Below are 22,471 nucleotides of genomic sequence, written 5' to 3' on the forward strand. Positions count from 1 at the left end.
CCTGACCGCACCGTGAAATCTGCTCCCTTTCTCTTCGCTTACACAATGGTTTCTTGAAAAATAGAAGCAGTGGAATGACCTCTAACTGTTTCCATCTCTGTACCGCTAGACATCAGATACACTGCAGTACAACCAGACATAACAGCCACCACTGCTTTTAGAAGTCTTCATGCTCCTGGCTGGCATTGTTCCAGTGCTTCTATAATGTGTACTATGCAAAAGCTGTCAATGAATTATTCACCCTGAAAACTGAAAAAAAGAAAAAAAAAAAAAGAAAAAATCACCAATACTTCCATCTTTCCTACCACTAAATATGGCTCCTTTTGTTACTCATGCATGCAGAGTCTGTACAAAGATAACTTAAAAAAAAAACAGTTAATTAATTCTGACAAATTTAGGAGTATGCATGTTTGCTGAGCTCCTAAAATGCACCGTGATGTTTTTGACTATAAAACTAACTTCTACAAGGAGATAAAAAAAAAAAAAGGCAAATGAATATTCGGAGCAACAGAGCTAATGCCTCTGCCAGACATGAAATCGACAGTAAGCTGAAGACAATGAGGATGAGGATTACTGAGAACCCGGCTGGGGAGGTGTATGAAGGGGAGGGGGGGGGGGATTGCCTCATTCTATATTTTCAGTAAAGCATGCTATTTACATAAGGATTACTTTAAACTATTGGAGGAAATATTCCCAAAGCCTTCTGCACACAGTTGGCAATCATTTTCCTCTCCATCAGTCACAAAACAAACTCTACTCGTGATTCTGAGCAGATGTGTGAGAGCGCTGAGGTTTCAGTGACGTTTGCACATTGATATAGCTTAGGGAACTAATCATATATAATGTGTTTTTTTTTCCTTTACATTGAACTTTTAATTACCATCTTTACATCAGATAGACACTTTACAGCTGTAATTTTTTTGTAACAAGATGGAAAACTGATGTTTACGTAGACGGTAAGGTGACGCCAATTAAACTCTGCGTTGTCAGGAGCTTCAATGCATCAACAGTGTCTTTAGACACAGGTAATAATCACTAACAATAAACGCTTTGAACGGTTTACAGTATCTGCCACACTTTCCAACAAAAAAGACAGGAGACAATGTGCTAATGAGGAGTGGGTAAAACAGAACTACATCATCTGGATGCAACTGAAATTTTGAAGTTTATTTCCACCACATGACACCTTTATTTACATACTAGAACAGGACTGAGAGGAAGAGGTTCAGAACTTATGTATTCCCACCCCTTCTCCATAAATTAATCATTAGTATTTATCCAAGTCACTTGTCGATTTAAACCTATATGCGTACATTAATTTTCCTTAGTTTCCTTAGATTTTCTGATTATTAATTTTTAGTCACTGCTGATCAAAATAATATAAGATACTGATATTCATTTCGTATTGAATATATAATTTGCTCATCAAGCAAATAGATTCATTAGTTATGCTAGTTCACTTTACTACCCATGATATATACACTAGAGCCTGACCAATTAATCGGCCGGCCGATTAATCGATTATAGCGTTTCACCCATTAATCAACATCGACTAATATGTAGCCGATGTGGCCGATGTATTAACTTGTTTGCTGTGTGGAGATTCTGTCGCTCGCTGCTCCTGTGTGTGTGTGTGTGTGCGACATGGAGAGTCAGACGAACAGTAAAGCGAGTTAGTTTCACTTTAACTCCTGCTCTGACAATGACACTATCACCCCCCCACACACAATCACATTATCACGGAGATACTGCTAATACCCCCCTCTGACTCTGACCCCACCACCACCACCACCGGCGAAAATCACGGACCGCTACCGCACACTCTGACGAGGATGGACCGCTAACCCCCCCCGAAAGTCACAGACCCCCTGTCTTATGAAGTATTCACCCCCACACACACACCCATGTCTGTGTACTTCCTGTCTATCTCACAGTTTCATTCTGCAGGCACACCTGGGTGTTAATAGTGTAGGGGAGACCGGGGACAGTTGTAACGCGGGTCAGTTGTAACTCTTGCTATTGCTCCTATCAAGAACAACTTAGGACTCACCTAATTCACTCTGCACATGCTCAGTTTAGTCCTTAGTCCACATGGGAAGTTGTAGTGCTGTGAGGCAGACACATCAAAATTTGTGAGTGAAAACATAATTGTGTGGTAAGTTACTGTACTTTCTGGACTATAAGCCGCTACTTCTTTCTCGTTTTGAACCCTGCGGCTTATACAGCGATGCAGCTCGAGTATAGATTTATACGGGCTAACGGCCTCCAGGGGGCGCTCTAGCAGGAAGTGCAAAAGTGAGACAGACAGGTGGAAGAGGTGATGAAGAGGAGAAGTTTTAATCTTAACTTTTAACAATCATTTTGCGTGTCATGCACAAACCCCCATCATGGAAAACATGAAGAAATGCATATTTTGCAGCTTTTAAGTTAAAAGCGATCGATGCGTCTGTCTAAGAAGGAAACAGAGCTGCAGCACGGAAGTGCCATTGAGCAACAACGGAGGAGAGACGTAGAAGGTGTGTGATGGAGACATCTGAGGCTGTTCAACTCCGACACTGAAGAAGACGACTGCAGTGGTTTAAGGAGCAGAGGGAAGATGAAGATACAGATCAATGACTTTTCTGGGTTTTTGAACCAGCTGTGTTCCTGCTGTTTTACTGCCGTGTTACAGGCACTGTTTGGAGAAAAGCAGTTAAGGTATGGAAATAAATATTTAAATTATCTTTCTGTTTACCATCTTTCTGTGTAAATATCTCATGTCACAACATGGACACCTGCAGCTTACAGTCAGATACGACTTAAAGTCAGCTGTGGCTTACAGTCAGGTGCAGCTTATATTCCAGTGCGCCTTATAGCCCGGAAAGTACGGTAAATTTTTTGCTTTAATTATTTTTGTGATTGCATAGTTTGCATTTGAAAGTTGTGTAAATTATCTTTGTGAGATAAACAAACATTTATGCAACTGTTTATCCACCTTTCCACAATTATCTGATAAAAGATTATTATATCCTGTGTAGATCAGTGTTCTTATTTCATATATTGGCCAATATATCAGTTATCGGCCAATATCAGATATCGGCCGATATATTGGATATCGGCTTTTTTTTGCCCCCAATATCGGTATCGGCATCAGCCCCAAAAATCCCATATCAGTCGGGCTCTAATATACACATACATACACACATACATACATATACTTATATGTACACATACATACTTAAATACATGTACTAGAGCTGGCTGATAAAATGATAACTACTGCTGCCACGATTAGTTGACCATGAAAATTAGTCGACAAGAATTTTTTTAGTTGTCACGTCATTTTACTATTGACCGCCTACTTATCATTCAAACATCCTGCCTCCTAAAATGAAAGTTTGCGAAGATTCAGGAGGTAGGGAACAATTTAATGAATGTTAAGTTTCACTTCCACTTTCACTTCCGTAGTCTGTGCCGCACGTACAAAGTAGGAATGAGGACAAACTTAATATCACATGACATATCTGGGAGGCTGCGCCATTTTGAACTTACAAGCTGTCAGTTGCTATGGGCAACAACACAATACAGACCTGAAGGAAAGAGCGGTGTGGCACGGACTGTGTGACAAAAATACTGATTTAATTTATAACTTGATACATATCGATATCATCTGATATGAAAAAAAAATGATTGGGATATGATTTTTTTCCATATCGCCCGTCCTAACATGTACACATACATACACACATATATATATACACACATACATGTACACAGACATAAATATATACCCACACACATATCTGTAACCACATATATAGACATATGTACTTGTACATACTTATGCAGGAATACATTGTATTTCCACCACCTACAAATTTGTATAATATCAAGTAAATCAACAAAAAAATACAGTAAACCATGTAAACATCTGTGAACTCAAACTCTCCTTTCATCCCTGTAATCATGCTCTTATAACTCATTTTAAACTGTTTGTTTGGACATTACTTTAACTCCACATTTAATCTGTTCTATACTTTAACTCTGATGCAATAATTAAGGGTGTTGTGATAATAATAACAATAATAATAATAAAAATCTGAATTTAAAGAAAGATGGGATCGGCTCCAGCACCCCCTGTGACCCTAGTGAGGATAAAGTCGGTTCAGAAAATGAATGAATGAATGAATTTAAAGAAAGTTTGCAATGACACAATAAAGACAGTGCAGTTCTTTGATATTACTTGTTGGCTGTGCAGTTTCTCTGACTGAATTAATTTTAATGCGCATTTGTATTTGCAAAGACAGTTTCCAGGAAAAAAAAAAAAATCCCCTACTATCTAATATCAAAACAAAGTCTCTTTAAGTATGCCATCTTTAGATATTCAAATGCACTGTGAAGCGCGGTCCAGTGGTGATCAAAAGTTGTATTTCTGATATAGAACAGCCTACTGTATATGTTCATGTACAGAGAAAAGGCCCTTATGTAAAAATCTATGCCGTCTTTGCTATGCTTAATGATGCCTTATGTTACAATTATAGGAATATTTTCAGCAAGAGATAAACGGGTTCTTCAGCTACTTGATGTTCGCCAGTAAAAAAAAAAAAAAAAAAAAACAGCTCATGGCAACGACACTGCTGTAAACACACTTGTCTCAGTGACTGCAAAGACAAAGAGATGTGAGGTTCTTTGACGTTTTGGAGAGGGTGTACAAACACAGGTGTCTCTCCCAACTGGTAATGAGACAGCAAACAGCTACCGTGATCCAAATAATTAAAGAGCTGTCATTTATTCATTAAGCTGCTTACCTGCTGTTGAACGGGTTATCCCAGGGTATCACGTGACTGCCGCTGGGGCCAATCAAAAAGCTGACACGATCGTAGAAGCTCTTCGACGTGGGCTGCGCCGTCAAAGCCACCGAAGCCGCCGCCGCAGACCCCTGGCCCTGGCCCACGATGGCAGCCGGGTCAGGCGAGCCTCGACAGTAGGTCTGACCCTGGCAGGCGATCTGAGTGCAGCAGTCCGGGTCCATGCAGTCGACGAGTCCATCTGGAAAACAGTGGGGGACGGTCAAGACAGGGGAGGGACGGCCCGGCTGACCTGGACGCATTAGCCTTGATGTGTGGGAGCATCTCCATTTCCACGTCGAGCTCGGGTGCACACAGATGACGCCTAATGTGAGCTGAAGTTCATTACAGTGACAGCTCAGATCTCAAGTTGACATCAAATGTGAACTATTTAAAAGTACGTCACCTGATATGAACCTCGGAACTTCTCCCAATGTTGATCCTTCAGAGGAGACGATTATTAACCCATAAAGACTCAGTGCTCAGCAAGGTAATAATAGTTTTGGATTTTTCATTATAGTTTAGTTTTATTTAGTTTTGACTTTTTTTTCTCTAATTCAGTTAGTTTTAATTAGTTTTCAGAGCAGGTTTGGTAGTTTTTTATTAGTTTTCGTTATTTTCTAAATGCTTAGTTTTAGTGTAGTTTTAGTTTTTTCATGTCTTTTATCTTTTTTGCCGTCGTACTCACATAAATCTCATACAGGACTCTGCTGCTTTCTCCCAACTTTAGTCTCCATGTTTCCAGGTAGAGTGGGGACCACAAGACGACTTTAAACAAGTGACGAGAAGTGATGGACCGTTAAGTGTCGTATGGTGCCGCCAGCTGAAATTGCTCAAGGGAAGAAAATTGATTTCATATCAATCCAACATTGACAAAGATGAAAACGAGGGGAATTTTATCAGTGGCGATTTCTCATAGACTGCAGTGGAAGCCCGGCTTCCCCTAAAATTACGAAAATTAAATGGTTAAATATGTACGGTTGTGTTGACATTTTATTGACTACAAATGTGTTAGAACACGTTCATCTCACAGATGAGTTCGTTCAGAATCAGCTTTATCACAAATCAACGGACGCGATGTTGTTCACTTCTCATACATTCCCGTTGCGCTGTTTTCTCATACAATCTACAGCCAATGCATTTGTCCGTGGACACTGGGCGTCTATGGGCTTCAATGGGACTGAGTGGAACCGTTTTTTTCATTGCCTCAAAACTGGACTGTAATTGGATAAATGCCACAATGTTGTCCCGCCCCCGGACGCCGGACGTCTCTGGGGGTGAATGGAGCTGCGGGCAGAGCTCGGCCAGGCTGGACGCCAGAATCCCACGTGCTGATTGGAGGATCAGTCGAAAGGCTGAATCCCGTTTGATTGACAGCTAGTTTCAGATCTCCTCCTTCACTGACACAGTTCAGTTTAATACCGTCACACATTCTACTGTGAAATCGAGAGAGAAACCACTACGAAATTACTCGTTCATTTCTTGCACTGTAAATAAAACACACTCATTGGACTTCCTTGTTTCAATTTAACAATTTCAGTGTTTTCTTGTTTCAGTCACATAATTTAATCATTTCTTGTTCGAGTTTAATATCGTTTTGTAGATAGTTAAATCAATCAAACTGTCGGCTAGGTCGGAGTGAAAGGAGCATCTGTTGAAAAAGGCTGAAGTCTGACACCCACAACACAATAGGCCAAGGCAATCTAAGCAGCCCAGCTCTGCTGGACATTCAGAGGACACTGGTCCAGTCCCTGGAAAAGACACCTACTTGGTACGATAAGGTCACTGAGCATTTTCTTAAAAAGGAACGGAGGGACGAATTTATGTTTAAATAACTTGACAATTTTTTTTTTTGATGTAAGCCAACAATGAGCTTCCCCTGTCTGAAAGACGAGCAGCCACCACTGAATTTTATCCATAATTTTTATAAGTTTTAGTTAGTTTTATAAGCACACAATAGTTTCAGTTAGATATTGTTTTTTTTTTTTTAATGATAGTTTTTATTTATTTCAGTTAACGAAAATGTTTTTACAATTCTAGCTTTTGTCATTTCGTTAGTGTTTGTTAACGATAATAACCTTGGTGCTCAGTAGTTTTTTCTCTTTATTTTACTTAGGTGATTTATCACTATTTACACTACCAGTCAATAGTTTGGACTCACCTGTTTTTTCTTTATTTTCATGACTATTTACATTGTAGCTTCTCACTGACGGCATCAAAATTATGAATGAACACATATGGAATTATGTAGTTAAAAAATGTGACATAACTCAAAGTATGTTTTCTATTTTAGATTCTTCAAAATAGCCACATTTTGCTTTTATTACTGCTTTGCACATTCTTGCCATTCTCTCGAAGAGCTTCATGAGGTAGTCACCTGACATGTTTTCCAAAAGTCTGAAAGGAGTTCCCAGTGATGCTGAACACTTGTCAGCCATCTGCGGTCCATCTCATGTCATTTAAATGAAAAGGTGAGTCCAAACTTTTGACTGGTAGTGTATTCTAATATTATCCTCTGCATTTTGCGGTTTTTCAGTGAAAACCATGTATTTTCCTATATTTAGGTAGTAGTAGTTTCAGTGCTAGCGCCAGTGGCGGACATTTCAGTAGCTCCGTCCAGGTCAGAGTTTTTTAAGTGTTTTTTTAGTATTTCTGCTCTTTTTTTGATTTTTCACTTTAAATCACTGTGCACTGAAATGTGTAAATATTGTACATTGACAGTACATTCAGTTCTTCAACAGATTTTTAAATTACAAGTCTGTGTTTAAAGTATTGTACAGGAAGTTTTTTTTTTTTTTTTTTTAGAGTAAGTTCTTTAGACTATATACTAAAGTTAATGTCAACCTGTTTACTGACCCACCTGTTTTGTTTTTGGTCTGTTTGTTTTTTGTCTTCTAGTACCGCATACCAACTTGCTGAATACTTGAATTTCCTTTGGGATCAATAATCTATCTATCTATCTATCTATCTATCCATCTATCCATCTATCCATCTATCTATCTATCTATCTATCTATCTATCTATCTATCTATCTATCTATCTATCTATCTATCTATCTATCTATCTATCTATCCATCCATCCATCCATCCATCCATCCATCCATCCATCATGTAGATGTTTATAAAAGCTCAGATTACAGTTGATGGTTATTATCTGGGATGCCGATAAGGAGGGGGGGTAAACTAGATGAAGTCATGGGGCCCAGCATTTGTCGGGGGGCCATAGGGCAGTGGAGGGGGTCCAATGGATACAGGCTAGAAGTTGTGAACATTTTGTGTAAGACTCGCTGCATAAGAAAGGAATACAAGCCGAGAGTCGGAAGTTGAAAGAATTTTAAGGTTCAGTTACGTATTCACGCTATGGTAAGTGACGTTATGTATGGACCACACCCCTACATAACGCCCCCCTCCTCCAACAGATCGACCACAGATTGAAATTTATGAGAGTCCACAATGTTTATCTTTCAATTGGTAGCGGTGCCCCTGGTTATTATATCAAAAACCGAGAAAACTCAAGAAAAGTGACTTTTTCAGTGAAGATATCACTAACTGTAAAACCAAACATCTCCATCCACTGTCATTGATCCAACTCCATTGGTTTTACTGATGAATCAATGTTGTAGAAGATAACTGTGTTTCCACGTTCACTACGGAGCCTCTAAACGTCCAAATGGGTCATATCTGATGACCGTGAAAGGATGACGAACTGCATTTTACACCAATTCTCTACATGGATTGATAGGATTATTGGATCAGAAGTCATTAAACATTTCAGATCAATAGATGCTTTTGGTTGCCGGTGACTGTTTGGGTCTTTATGGGTTAAAAGCTTATCTGGTGGACAAAGAATATACAGTCTGACACACTTTATAATTGATCTACTGTATATTTTAAAGCATGCTGTTTAACAATCTGCTCTGCAACTGCATTTGCATATTCTTTTCAGTGATGTTTTATGTATGATTGATTTGTTTTGTTTGTTTGCAGTGTCACCGAGGAGCCGCATCAAAGCCAATTTTCTGTCTCACAAACTAAGAGATGCACTTTTTTTTCTCCCTCGTCTGAAGCTAAAAGACTATTTGTACAAGGCTTTTAATTCCTCCTACCTCCCTCGTTATCCTTGCCATCTGAGCAGAGCGTCTCGGTCGCTACATCGCATCCGAGCCCTCTCCATCCTGACTGGCAGATGCAGTGCCAGACATTCTGATCCAGGACGCACCTCCCGTTGTTGTTGCACAGCCCGGGGCAGCCATCTGTCAACACATCATGTACGTGTCAAACAGCCGAGCAAGTCAGAACAAGGAAATCAGGAGAAGGGGAGAGGGAGACAAGAGTGGAGGGGGCGTTTAGAGTGGACTGGGGCAGAGGTGGGACAAAAATGATAAGAGACAGTATTGAGTGAACATACAGTACAATACACCTCTGACAGGACTGGGGATGGGGGTGGGAGGGGTGTGAGGCGTTACTGTCGTTTCACATGAGTTTCAGGAGCCTCTGCAGCTCCACCGACGACGAAAAGATGGTGTAAAACAGACACCTGATCCAGGCTAATGGGACATGCGATGACTCCGCATTGATTCTTTGTGCTCAAGTAACCTTTATTTTGGTTGCGCATATCCTTCCAGTTTCATTTTACACATCGAAGACTGCCCTCGAGTAAATTTTTACAACCGTACGTGTGTTTTTAAGAGTCATTTTTAGAGCCTGGGAACTGAGCGGCAGTCTCCGAGAACCAGGACTTTTTTTTTTTTGCCTGAGAGTGTTTTCAGCACAAACAGCCCATATTGCAGATGCCAGACTCATGTGAAGTAACAGGAACATCAAAAGGGAAAGGGAAGTATATGTAAATAGGGGTAGAAATGTGGGAAGAAGAGAGGAGGGTGGGGATCTAGAGTCTCTACATTTACAAAAAAAAAAAAAAACAGAGCATTTGCTGCCAGATCGCATTCCTTGTAGTGGAGGGTGAAGACAGGGAGTCGAAACATGACTAAACCACACCAGTTTGGGGCGTTTAATCTGGCAGACACAGGGAATTAAGACAAGGGAGAAGGGACCGTGGGGGTCTGTGTAAGACTGGTTCAGACGGACAGGAGATGAGGGGACATATCGGGGGGAGCAGGACCACAGCAGAAACATTATGATCGACTCGGACGAACAGGTGTATATACGCCGTGCTAGGAAGACAGTGAGCAGGGAGGGATTGTTTGTGACAATCTCCCTTGGGGGTGTATAGTGGTTCAATTTACCTTTATATCCTATCTTGACTGCTCCTATTACACAACCGAGGAAGGGAAACATTTGGAAAAGAAAATTACTTATCTCTGTGGTGGCAGAGCTAAGACTGACAAACACATTCTTATTGTAACTTGCAGGGATGACAAAAAGTGGCTAACTTGCCAACTTGGGTTAAGAGTTACTTTTTGTCTTTACCACTGGTGAAGGTAAAGCACATTTTAGCTTCTGCTCTAATTTCAATCTCTCTACTGTGTATGTAAATTACAGTCGCTATGGTGATTGTGCTGAATAGCTAATGCTAAGCATGAGTGACAAGGATATGACTGATATTAAGACAAAGAGTGGAAAGCTGTGAGATCACCCATTTTCATTCTTTTTTTTTTTTTAAGTCACAGGTATAATTCTCAAGCAAAGTGAAAAGAGTGTGTTTTTTTTTTTACCTGATACTCTGGAATCCAGGGCTAAAAGCCATGAGGGAGTTGGAGAGAGAGAGACAGAGAGGTAGGCAGACAGGCATACAGACATAAAATAGAGAAGAAAACGGATATAAGTAAGAGTTAGGCAAAGATGTACAAATAGAAAAAAAACAAGTAGAAAATTGGTTTGAGAGGAGCAGACAAAAAAGGAGAAACAGGCTGCAGATTTAGAGACGTAGATCAATAGTTTAGCAACTGGAAGAACAGATTCAGTGTTACGAATTTAGAGGGAAGATGTTAATTAAAGAAGCAAGTGATTAATCAGAATTATAGATGCTTCCATGGTCAAATCAGTGCAATTTTATACAGTACAAAAGCCACTTAGATGATGATCCTATTTCCGTCTATAGGGTCCAACATAAATGAATCCCGCATCCTGAGCTCAGTAAAATATTCACCGTTAACGCTCCCCATCTGCTTTTCTTTGCCGAAGCAAGACAGTAACAGACTAACACAAAGAGGAACGCACTGTTTCTCTTGATATCTGAGTGTTGTAACACCCTTTATTTTCACCTCACAATATATGAACCTTCATCTGTCTGCCTGTCAGGAAGTATGTAGACTCATCCTTAGTGTAATAACAATGCATCATGAAGCAGAATACCAATGCTCTTTTTTTTTTTTTTTTTTCCCTTTTCAATCTTGTCGTCATCTCTACTTGACTGACTTCAACAACTGCTCGGCGGTGAACCAGCAGTATACTAGAACAAATCAAATACACCTTAGCGGTAAAGTGCAGTGCTGAGAAAGCCCTGACAATGGGTTAAGCCTTGCATTTAAAACAGGATCTAGATGCTTGTGACAAAAGAATGGCCAAAGGAAGTCCTCTATTCAAGCTTTAGCCATGTAATGTGATTAAAAGGCGCTTTGTGCAAATGGCAGTTATTCAGGGTTTGAAAGACAAAATAAGCCCCCAGTTCTCCGAGAAAAGGTAAAGCACGGCCTATTCATCCCCACTGCATCCGAAGCAAGGAGTTACTTTCCTGACGGGAGTCTTAAACAGTAGGAAAGAAAGAGAAAATAGATGGTGCACAGTCGGCCCTGAGGAGGGAAAGATTAATACGATCAGGAATGTGACCCCTCCGACAACTCCCTCACTGCGGCCTCCACTCCCTCAGAGATGGATCGGCGCTGTGGACGGGGGGGATTGCTGATGAGAGAACTTGTAAATACATAATTAGGGTTCAATAGTTTTCGAGAGCCAGATCTTTTGTTTCCCAGGGAATATGTTATCATCGAGAGGCGTGAGATGACACTTGGGAGAATGGTGTTTGATGCGGCGTGTCAGGGTTTAACTACAGGACCTTTGACAGAAGGTGAGGTGTCGAGGAAGCGTGAGTTAAAGGTCAATAGGAAGTGACATCTCAGAAGTCATTATCCTCATTAATGCCAGGTGAAGCACTGCCATTTCAGAAAAATGATATTCCAAAGAGGCCTACCCGCGGCTTTTCTGCTCCCTAAATACCTGCCCTTGACTCACTAATACAGGAGCATCACTTCAGCAGTCGAAAGGGTGGAATATCTAAATGGATGATAGAAAAAAATAAAGTTGGTGAGCAGAAAGAAAAGAGATCTTACACAGAGAGGGAAAAACCAGACAGATAGGTGAAGAAAAACTCTTTACAGAAACAGTCTGAAGTAGGGCTGCACAATATTCGGAGGGAAAAATGGCAATGAGGGGTTTTGTTTTGTTTTTTCCTGCCATGAATAAATACAGAAATTTTCACCAGATGACACAAATATTTGTATTTTGGAAAGAAATAATCATCCTAATGATTGGGGTGAGCTTGCAGGGAAATGCATCTGCATAGGAAATAACAGTAATAAACAGGCTCAAAAATGACTTTTTTTTTTTTTTCCACTGACAATTTTTGGAGTGCAACCTCTCACTTTAACGCCGTGCAGCTGGTTTGAACACACCAAACACAAAAGCAGGTGAGAATTGTGACTACTCTTCTGAAGTGATTTTGAGGGGAAAATTACATAGTTACACTGGTTGACTCGCCATGAAGGCACCGTCAACAAAGTCAGTCTCATCCTTTGAAATCATTGCATATGGTTGATGTTGCTGTTCTTTTTGCAACCAAATCTTCCTCTTTTCTGTTTTTTTTCTCCCCTCTTGCGTGTTCAGTTTCAGGTTGTGGTTGAGTTCATTTTCCATTTTTGCATTATTCTGCATTTTCCGTGTGATGAGATGTCTGAGGTGACATATTGTGCAGCCCTAGCTTAAAAATGACATTATAAGGAGAGCTAGAATAAAGATAAAAGAACAGAAGAATAGAAGGATTAATAATATATTATTTGTAACAGATATGAACTAAATATGTCCTGGTTTTGCATAGTTCATCCGAAGAATAAAAACACTGCTTCATTAGAGGTAACAGTAGGACTCAGCGATACTGCGATAAATAGTTGATTTTTTTTTTTTATTATTTCTTGATAATCATGATAGTTATCGCAGTCCATGTTTTACTTTTGCCTTAATGGTTTCCACTCAGTTAAATCGCAGTTATGTTATTTTATTTCATCTACATCATGCATATTTTGCTGTGAAACAAACATTTTTATCATCAGACTTGTTCGAAATTGTCTGCGGTACATAGAGTTGGTCCATAAGAAACAATATTATTCTTTTTTTTCATAATAATCATGATAGTTATCGCAAGTATGTATTGTACTTTTGCCTTAATGGTTTCCACTCTCAGTTAAATCACAGTTAGGTTATTTTATTTCATCTATATCATGCATATTTTGATGTGAAACAAACATTTTTATCATGAAATTTGTTTGAAATTGTCTGCTGTACATAGAGTTGATCCATAAGAAACAGTATTCTTCTTTTTTTTCGTAATAATCATGATAGTTATCGCAGTACATGTTTTACTTTTGCCTTAACGGTTTCCATTCTCAGATAAATCACAGTTTTGTTGTTTGTCCATAAGAAATGATATTATTCTTATTTATTTTGTGATTAGGAAATCAGATTGGTCTCATTTTGTTAATTTTGATTTATTTTCAAGCAAAATAAAGAAAATATGACGTATATAGCAAAATCAGAGACTACTGGTGTGTTTTTGTTTTTTTACAGTTTATGCATTTTACATTTTTTGTGACGTTTTCATCTCGTTTACATCTTTTTATGAATAACTTAAATCCATAAATCTCTTTTTTTGTACACAGGACCACTAATTTGCTGTTAAACTGCAGATACATAATGAATCTGAAATTTATCGTGATATTAATAACACAGGGTTACAAAAAAATGTTTTTTGCAAGTTGTCTAGGTTTTTTCAACTGAATTAGGACCGCTAAATCCAAAAATGACATCTGTTTTTCTCAATCAGGTCAGGTTTTTTGCTAATTTGATTTTGAAAAATTTGATCTTCTCACAAAATATAATAATTAATACCAAAATAAGATTGGTAAGCACACTTTATGAAACTTGTGACTTGATTCCTGTTAGGTACAATGGTGTATTCACCGCAGATGTAGCAGAATACGTCAGGCTTATTTTTGCAAGATCTTCTAGTAGAAGCCATTTCATTCACCTGTAATATTAAAAAAAACCATTAATCATAACTTGGCAAAAGTAAAATCTTCAGAACTCATTTATTGCAAGAAATTTGAAAGAATTTTGTATCATATGATGTGAAAATGCAAAAATGTTAAAAAGCCAATATGTAGCATAGTTCAGAAAGTTGACCTGATTGAGCAAAATTAATGTGATTTTTGGATTCAGCACACCAAAATTATCCTAAATCAGCTCAAAAAAACTTAAACAATAAATTTGTTGTTGACCAGTGTAATTAGTGATATCTTCTGATGTGAACCTTTTTATCATTATACCATTTTTTTTTTTTTTTTAACCATATCACCCAGCCCTACGTGAGAGTGCATTATGTATTTTCCAGGATCAGCATCTGTGAGAAAAATCTGGAAGAAAAAAAATGCACGGTTAATAGCTGGGAACAGTCCTCATAGCTGATGGGGGAAAAAAAAAGAAAAATCCAAAGTTGAGAATGACACGGTAACATTCATCTGAGTGATTTGTGGGGGGAAAAAAAGGGTGTCACATTTGTGAAACATGTAGGCAGCAAAAGAATCCATGTGTCATAGTCTGAAACTGCACTAAAAACACACATACACACACAAAAAAAATGGCATTTAAACTCCATCCTTGTGGCCTTTTAAGACTGTCCATTAACTGATTGCTTCCATGTCCGTGTGTGTAGGTGTGTGTTATGTGTCAGCGTGGCTCACCGATGGTGCAGTGTTCACCAGTCCAGCCCTGGTGGCAGTCGCATTTGCCCTCCCGGCAGACTCCGTGATCGATGCAGCGTGGGTGACAGTCCCTCTGCTCGCATTCTGGTCCTGTCCAGCCTTCCTCGCAGTGACACACACCGCTGATGCATGAGCCGTGGGGACCGCAGTCTACCACACACACTTCTGTAGCGAAAAAGAAGAAAGCCTCAGAGACATGTAGCTTTTGTACTTTGAAAAGCCTAGTTTTTCTTTTTTACTGGTGTATTTTTGTATTCTGTAAAAGATGCATCTGCCAGTACTGAAAAATGCTCTGATGTTTGCTGAGAAGTGTTGGCTCCCTTGGTTAAACTGGGCCAGAAAGTTTAACAGTAAACAACATGCGTCTCTTATGTTATTTCTAGAGACTGTATTGTATATGAAGCCATGTAGCTGAGAAATACTGCAAAATCATGTAAGACCGCATGTAAAAACAAAATGACTAATGATTATATGTTGTTATAAATATCGAAACACACTTGCAGCAGTGATATAAACAGTATATTTTTGTTGAATGTGTAGAGTATATGAGAAAAAAAACACTAAAATGTACACCTTCTACAGCACAGGTGTCAAACATGCGGCACGGGGGCCAAATCCGTCCCGCCAAAGGGTCCAGTCCGGCCCTTTGGATGAATTTGTGAAATGCAAAAATTACACTAAGATATTAATCCTTTTAGTTCAGGTTCCACATTCAATCTGAAGTGAGCAGGACCAGTAAAATACTATCATAAATCCAATTTTTTCTCTTTGTAAATGTAAATATTTTCATGTATTTACACTAAAACAAAGTATAATTTTGAAAAAAATGCAAATAACCTGAAATGTCCTAAGAGAAGTATGTACAATTTTAACAATATTCTACCTGTTACTCAGTGTTTTGAATATTTGTAGATCCACTGTGATCTGTAAGTTATAATGTACATGTGTAAATGATAAACTGAGACATAATATTGTTAAAATTACACTTATTTTTTCAGTTTGTTCATGTTATTCACACCTTTTGAAAGGATAATTTGTAGATGTAAACCTTTTTCATGATATAAATTTGCTTTTTTCACTCTAAAACAGAGAAAAGTTTGGAGTTGACATTATTTATATATTATTACATTATTATGTTATTATTTTACTTGTTTGGCCCACTTCAGATCAAATTTAGCTGAATGTGGCCCCTGAACTAAAATGAGTTTGACACTGTTCTATAGGTTCAAAATTAGACCTGCACAATACAGGGTGTATCAAAAAAAAACTATACATTGTGAAAAATTACCCCCAGTTCTGCATTTCAAAATTTTTGGAATTTTTTTTCTTTTTATTTACAGACCCATTTTTTTCATGCATGAGTGAGCAGGGGCAAATTGCACAATTCAAGTTAAAACTGGTTTGCGTGAAGTAGCGGTGGGATTTAATCCAATCGGAGGTCATATGGAATATGGAAGTGATGCAGTCACATGTGAGTGAGTCAACCATCACTACATACATGCGTGCTCCGAGAGAAATCTGATAATGGACTGAAACCAGTGTTTTTTGATTATCATATTTATTTTTGTGTATGTAAATGCATCAGAGCTGATTATTACTGATTATTACAACTATTAATTAAACATATAGTCTGGTCACCGTGGAATGTGCAGAGTATATGAGAAAAAACACAAAAATATACACCTTCTAAAGGCTCAAAATTAGACCTGCACAATGCAGGGTGTATCAAAAAAAACTATACATTTTGAAAAATTACCCCCAGTTCTACATTTGATAATTTTTTTAGAATTTCTTTTATGGATGTCAGTAGGTAGGGGATTGGTGGATATTTGTCCAAATTTACAGACCCATTTTTTTCATGCATGAGTGAGCAGGGGCAAATTGCGCAATCTAAGTTAAAACTGGTTTGCGCGAACTAGTGGTGGGATTTAAATCCAATCTAAGTCATATGGAATATGGAAGTGATGTAGTCAAATGTGAGTGAGTCGACCATCACTACATACAGACAAACTCCGAAAGAAATCTGACAATGGACTGAAAATTAATAAACGTATGGTCTGGTCACAGTACAGGGAGGGCGGGGCTTATTGTAAATGTTATGTTCATGCTAATTATTACTTTTGTTGGTAGGTGCTTCTCGTTGTTTACCATGTTGGTATGTGTCACTTCCATTACCATTGTTGGTAATTATTGCTGAAATATATCCTATTATAAGTTATGCAAACTATCATTTATATGCTACTATCAGCATTGCTAATCTGTTTATAATGTGTTATTTACATTATTAGGACTCTAAACAGATGTAACTTTATCATTAAGGAAGCAAAAGTAATGTGTTATGTTGTATAATGAAAGATGGGGGTGGGATTTAATACATTTTCTTCTTCCCACTCCTTTTTGAGCAGTACATATTGAATTTATTTTATTATTACTAGTGTACATGGCAATTGCTATATTGTCTTGATCACCTTTATTTCATGTATTTGCTCTGCTGTCGGTTCCTTGTACACCTAATTTTTTTTTTTTTTCTTCTTCTGCTCGAAACAAATGAATGAATGAATAAAAATGAATGAATTATGTGATTACCCCCAGTTATGGGATTTTAATGGTCACATAAAGAGGCTCAATGTTTAGCATTTAGCATCTGAAACATGTACTCTGCAATACTGGGCTGTAACAAAATCCTGCCCTCAGATCATTAGAAGAAGAAAAAAAATCAATTCCAAGGACTAAGTATTAGTTAAAATCCACATGAAAGAGATAAAAGTTAAAGAGGAACACTGCAGGGAGACACCCAGTCTGGTGTAGTGGCATCAGACGGGTAATATCCACATCTGTTTCATGAAAAGGTTCTTGGCAAAATAGTTCATTATCATATTGACAAGCAGGTCCGATCAGCCAAACGGCAACTTATTTCATCTAAAATAACATCCAGATGTATCACACTAAATGCATTTTTTTCAGAATAATTACTCCATGATAAGAGGAAAGACTTTTTTTCTGCACAGGTACAAAAAATAAACAAATAAATCTTAAAAAAATCACAGGTTATTGTCATTTCTATTCTGAAGACACTTCAAATCATCTTTATCAAACACTGTAGTGATTTCCTGAGACGTTTTATTTCCTCATGAGTGCCGTAACATGAAACAAAACCTGTCGTTAATCAGAAAATCTAAATTCAGAGCACTGAAAGAACACCAGTACTTTGCACATCTACAAAACCTCCCAACAACCAGTTCTCAGGTTTTACATATTCTGAGATCTTATTTGCATGGAGCTTTGGCAGGATGAGGCCAGGGATATGGATCTAAGCAGATTCTTATGCTCGGACTCAACAAAAACGTTAGATGGCCATGTTGTCTTCAAAAAAAAAAAACTGCATCAGAAACGGAAGAACAGCTGCTCCGAATCGGCGTCGTCTTTAGAAAAGACAATTCAAATGGTTGAATCCACGGGTGGTTCAGATAATCAGTCTGTACCGGGCTAAAACTAATGCTCAACAAGCTGTGCTCGTTCTTGTGTGAGAATGAGACATGTTCATTTAATGGAACCAAGAGCTCCTATCAAGCTTTTGAACAGAAGAGACCTAAAGCTTTCCACTTTGACAATAACTGCCAGTGTGCTCGAGAAAAGTAGCTCAAGTCTGTCCTCAAAATTTAAGTGGTTAAAGGACTCCCGGAAAATTTATATGACCCCGCGTAACGGGAAAAAAAAAGTTTGTGACTTTTAAAAACTCGGTAAAGTCTGCAGAGAAAGCAAATTAGCCAAGAGACATCATTTTGCCACCGAAAATGCAACAAGTCATGGATAAAATATTAACTATTTTTCATGTATTTTTATAATCTTTTAAAGCCGTGCCACCCCCACTGCTATGCCCACTCTCATCTCCTTCAGTGAGGCTCTTTTAACTGGCTGTTTCCAGCTCTCTGAATAGAGTTTTTCTTCGATTGAGAGACCTTGGATGGTTCTGATTAAGTCAAGCCGACACTGTAGAATATTAAGCATGCCTCTGGAGGGGAGTCATTCGATTCCAAAGGGATACCTCCTTCCCATAGAATCTATGCAATCAATTTTTCATTAGTGCAAAAGTGTTTATCTGCCTTTAACATGCCCCTGACTCAAGCCGGATAGGGGTTGTGGGCGGTCGATCCATGCTACACGCTTGTTAATTAAAGTTTATTTAATTGAAGAAGAACCGCAGCATTAATTAAGAAAGAATACTACCCCCCCATCCCATCCAGGTAGGTAAACTCCCCAAGTTTAAACGTGGTTAAAAGCCAAACCATGTCATTTCTACAATTGACAGGCCTGAGATATTACCCAGACTGAGAGGATTATGTCTGGAAATGCGGAAACTTAGATATAACGTACATAAAGTGAGACGTACTACAAAGGGAAACATCAAAATAATCATTCTTCTTTCTTGTTCAGTGACTGCTATGAAAGGTGTAGAGATCCATCATCTCAAACGCACCATCCAGCCTCTGCATGCTTTCATTTTCAATTGAATTTCAGCCAAGTGAAATATATCCAACAGTCGTCTATACTCGCAAAGAGAGAGAGAGACGGCTGCAACGTCTAGTTTTAATTGTTAGACTCAGTATGGCATTGTGTTTTCCTCTGGGTTTAACACACACATAGAATGAGTCTATTCTAAGGGATGGAACGGTGCATAAATCACTCGAATCTCAGGCGGAGATAACAGATGGGAGGGGCCAGCCTTTGAACTAACATGTCACCTACCTGTATCGAAAGGCGAACCACTGGAATACTAAAACCGCTAACAAATGAAGTGATTTTCACCGCTGGCAGAGGATAGATGAGTGGATCCTGTCCTCTAAAGCTAAAACAGCGACATGAGGATCACACTGCACTGCAAAAAATCTAAATCTTAACAGGTGTATTTTTCTCATTTCTAGTCAAAATATCTCATCACACTTAACCCTGTAAAGCCTGAACCATTAAATCATTGACAGAAAATTCCAGTTCTTTGAAACCGGAGCCTTTATTGGTCCTACTGAACAACCAAAACAATTTTTGTTTTTTTTTCAAATAGCAATTTCCATGCAGGTGCATTCCTCTCGGGGTATTTTATGAATACTTCAAGGTTAACTGTGTGTACTGTGTGTGTGAACTAATGCTATGTAATGCTATGTGTAGGCTTAATTTTTTAAATGTTTCTTATTTTATGAATGCTGGTATTTTACATCTTACCCAGGGACAACAGTTGAATTTAAATTTTTTTTTTTTTTGCTAATACTGGCACATTTACAGAAATGTTCATTAATGTGTACTGTCCGTGCTAAATAAATGAATGAATAAATAAAATGTATGAGTTTCAATTTTGTATCATATTTGATACATCGGGTCTCAATTGTCAAATATTATTATTTTTGAACAAACAAAAACATAATAAAACACAAACATGTTTAACAAATTGGTAATTCCTTTTCAAAATTGTCAAAGTTCTTCCTCCTTCTTCATTAATGACAATCCTGTAGTGTGAAAGGAAAGGCCTCTAGTGAACAAATTCCTCCCCCCTGGTGGATTATCTGTGTATTGCATGTATCTAATTGTATACATCAGGTTTTTCAAGAAAAAAAAAAATCACACTGATTATGTAGAGGGCTTCAAAGCTCATGTATCAAACATGATACGTTTGGTGTTAAAGGGTTAAAATAAGACATAATCACCTAAAGAGTAACTTTTCAGTGAGATATAAGAAGTTATTTTTAGACAATAGATCTTGAAAATCTTATTTCAAGAAATCTTACCAAGATAATTTTCACTTGTTCCATTGGTAGATTTTTATTTATTTATTTTTTTTGCTTAATTCAAACAAAAATATCCTGTATTAATTTTTTTGTACTTGTTTTTAGAGGGACATTTTTTCCAGTGTGCATGTCTTAAATACCATAGATTGTTTAGATTATGAGGAAATGATTCATCTATTTTAAGAAGAAGAGTAAAAACCAAGCAGGAATCAAAGCTTTGTTGTCAGCATGGATTAAAACAACATGTACTTCAAGTGCTGATAACACATCACACATGGAGTTTGATTTAATTAATCCAAAAATGACAGAAACAGTTGCCTTTCTGTATTTTGCTCTTTTAAGAATCAAACTGTTAAACTGCAATCAAGTCAAAGTCAGAGCAAATGTCACAGGGATTAACAGTCGGCTTGGAATGTGGTGTTTTTGCCAATTTCACCAATCACAAGCTTTTTTTCTTATTTTTATTTTTTTTATTCAGATTCTTAAATGAAAGTGTCCAACCTGAACACTCGATGCAGTCCAGGCTTTTCTTTAAACAGCACTCTCCAAGCATGAGTGACTGCCGGCTATCAGATGTCAGCGTCTGTCTCTTTATACCCTTGAAATGTTTGTTTTGGGTTCCTGTAGGTGGTTTATATTACTTTCCTGCTGCTGCTAAAACAGACCTGCACACACACATCACACACTATTAATATTAGCCCTCAAGGAAAGTGGGTTTTCTTTCCTAAGTGGCTCCTGTGGTCCTGCTTTTAGAGCATCTGTGGCATCAAATCGCTTTGAGACGACAAACAGATGTATTTACGACACCTTTTTCTTTTGCATTTCTGCACATCTTCTCAAAGCTTATGAATAGTAGCGAGTCACTCTGTCTGTCTCCCACGGCGAGGAAAACTAACACCAGAAAGTGTCCATAAGTGGCCAGATGGGATGAGAACCACCAAGAAACAACTTTTAGAGTCAACGAAAGTGATAAAAATGTAAAAGCACTGTTGCTGTTTTCGCCACTGGACGCAGCAATAAATGAAAAGAATGGAGTTTGATGCTGAAATGGAAGAGTTTCTACTACATGGGAGAGTTTCATTATGAGGCTTATGAATGTATACATTATTATGTGATGTTATTATCTTTGCTAAGTTGCCGTTTGTTGATCCATGGTTTAGACTAAACTGTGACAGTTCTGACTTTGTTTGGAATCATCCAAACAGATCTGTAACGCAGCTACTGATGATAGTTAATTATTTAGTTGGTAATTTATTCGTCCATTTAACAGAACATGATACATACATATACAGTTTGGATTTCCATAATAAACATGGGCAAAAAGGCATAGGCTGAAACAACAGCTTATTTATGCCTACCCTATTTACGAGAAGGAAAGTAGCAGAAACAAAACAAGATAACAAGATGGCACAGTTTTAAACAATAATATGAATAAAATACAAAATATAATTTAAGCAAAATCTTAGATTCATACTGATAATTGGCTTACTTTATCCTAATATTTTATATTAACCCTTTCATGCACAAATTATGAGAACGTTAATCAAGATTTTTTTCTTTATTCCTCTTTAAGCATTTAAAAAACAATGAGATGATTTTTTTTTTTTTTTCTTAATGAAGCTAGTTTTTATGGAGTTGCAAAAATGTGCGTTTAATTTTTAAAGCAATGAAATGTGTATTTACTGATATACTGTGGGAAAACTATGAAATAAAAACATTAAATGCTGCTAATTTGATGTTTTCTCACATTTTAACATACACTACAAACAAAAAGTTATGGATATTTAAAATTTTTGGAGCTATGTTTTTTTTTTCAGTTGGGATTTTTACACAATGCATTTTACTTTTTTTGTGTGCGAACTGAAACACATTTTTT

General features: G+C 37.8%; 1 protein-coding gene across 1 annotated transcript in view; it reads right to left on the reverse strand.

The window, feature by feature from the left end:
* The window catches only part of LOC115426935 (teneurin-3), a 244,088-nt gene that overhangs the window by 64,622 nt on the left and 156,995 nt on the right, over positions 1 to 22,471 (reverse strand). Inside the window, exons 12-16 of the mRNA XM_030145210.1 lie at positions 14,798 to 14,983; positions 10,502 to 10,522; positions 10,073 to 10,096; positions 8,933 to 9,079; positions 4,788 to 5,028 (exon numbers count right to left, since the gene is read on the reverse strand). Of these exons, the coding sequence (XP_030001070.1) occupies positions 4,788 to 5,028; positions 8,933 to 9,079; positions 10,073 to 10,096; positions 10,502 to 10,522; positions 14,798 to 14,983 (619 nt within the window). The remainder of the gene's footprint in view (positions 1 to 4,787; positions 5,029 to 8,932; positions 9,080 to 10,072; positions 10,097 to 10,501; positions 10,523 to 14,797; positions 14,984 to 22,471) is intronic.

Source organism: Sphaeramia orbicularis, chromosome 10 (genome assembly GCF_902148855.1).
Source record: "Sphaeramia orbicularis chromosome 10, fSphaOr1.1, whole genome shotgun sequence".
Classification (NCBI taxonomy): Eukaryota; Metazoa; Chordata; class Actinopteri; order Kurtiformes; family Apogonidae; genus Sphaeramia; species Sphaeramia orbicularis.